At 47.9% G+C, this 1,165-nt stretch overlaps 1 protein-coding gene across 1 annotated transcript in view; it reads right to left on the bottom strand.

The window, feature by feature from the left end:
* LOC111813515 (acyl-coenzyme A synthetase ACSM5, mitochondrial-like) overlaps positions 1–1,165 on the bottom strand; it is a 4,261-nt gene continuing 3,096 nt past the window's right edge. The window contains exon 4 of the mRNA XM_023704413.1: positions 1–674. Coding sequence (XP_023560181.1) covers positions 591–674 — 84 coding nt within the window. The 3' untranslated portion in view covers positions 1–590. The remainder of the gene's footprint in view (positions 675–1,165) is intronic.

Here is a 1,165-nt window from a genome sequence, read left to right as displayed (position 1 = left end):
CCCTTTGCAATATGGGGGATTAAACCCAATACTTTTGCATTAAACTATATCCCCAGGGCTTTTTTCTCCTATGAGGCAGGGTCTCTAAATCGCTAAGTTGATGAAGGCTGGGCTTGAACTTGCAATCATCCTGTCTCAGCCTCCCAGACTTGGAACTTCTAAGTTAAAGTGTATGGCTAATTTTATGGCCTGGATGCTATTACCAAAAGGCTTCATCCAAAAGGTTAAATCTTTATTCTCCCACAGGAGGGGTGACACACAAGGAGCTCAGGCTGTGGTAACCCATCATTGCTCCAGGCAGCTGGGAGCTCTTAGTGAGATTCACGGGGCAGGTGTTGGAGTTGCCTCCAAGAAGCAGGGAAATGTGAGCCACCACTGAGCATCGCTAGACTGGGCCACGGCTGTGTGCTCTGGGCCAGCGATGCACTTCCTTTCCTCTCCAGATCCCGCAGTGATTCTGGAGATGCCCACTTAGGAACTGAGCATCTTGATGTCTATGGGGTGGAGGGGGCGATGTTTTGAGCAGGAGCTGACCCATGATTCTGCCACTTCCTGGAACATCCAGAGAGCCAAGGGGCTGGGGCTGCACATCATCTCCCCCACTCTTGGTTTCTCAGTTTACTCCTTTGGATCTTTCCAGAAACTGTCTTTGGCAGTTCTGAAACAAAAGCCACCTAATGACCAGAAAAATACAAAAAGAAAAACACTTAGAAATCATTGTCCCAAGAGACATTTGTTTTGAAAGAGAGATAGAACCCCTGCTGCCACTTCTGGGAAAGCTCCCATGAGCCAGGCTTTTGCCTAAATGCCAGCAATCCAAGCAGCCAGAGTCTGGAGCAGGTGCTCTCAGCATTTCTGTGTGACCCTCTGCCCGATTTACAGGCCAGTTCTTAGAGTAAGAGCACAGTGCATCCCGGAAAGGCCCCAGGGAAAAAAGGACAAGTTGGGTGAGGTAATAATCCAGGAGGCTGAGGCAAGAGGATCACAAGGTTAAAGCCAACTTAATGAAACCCTGTTTCAAAATAAACAATAAAAAGGTCTTGGGATGTAACTCAGTGGTAGATTCCTCCTGGGTTTAATCCTCAGCACTGAAAAGAAAGAAATGGAGAGAAAGAGAGAGAGAGAGAGAGAGAGAGAGAGAGAGAGAGAGAGAGAGAGAGAGAGA

The sequence above is a fragment of the Octodon degus genome, unplaced genomic scaffold (assembly GCF_000260255.1).
Source record: "Octodon degus isolate 3935 unplaced genomic scaffold, OctDeg1.0 scaffold00195, whole genome shotgun sequence".
Classification (NCBI taxonomy): Eukaryota; Metazoa; Chordata; class Mammalia; order Rodentia; family Octodontidae; genus Octodon; species Octodon degus.
This window is presented reverse-complemented; position numbering and strand designations above follow the sequence as displayed.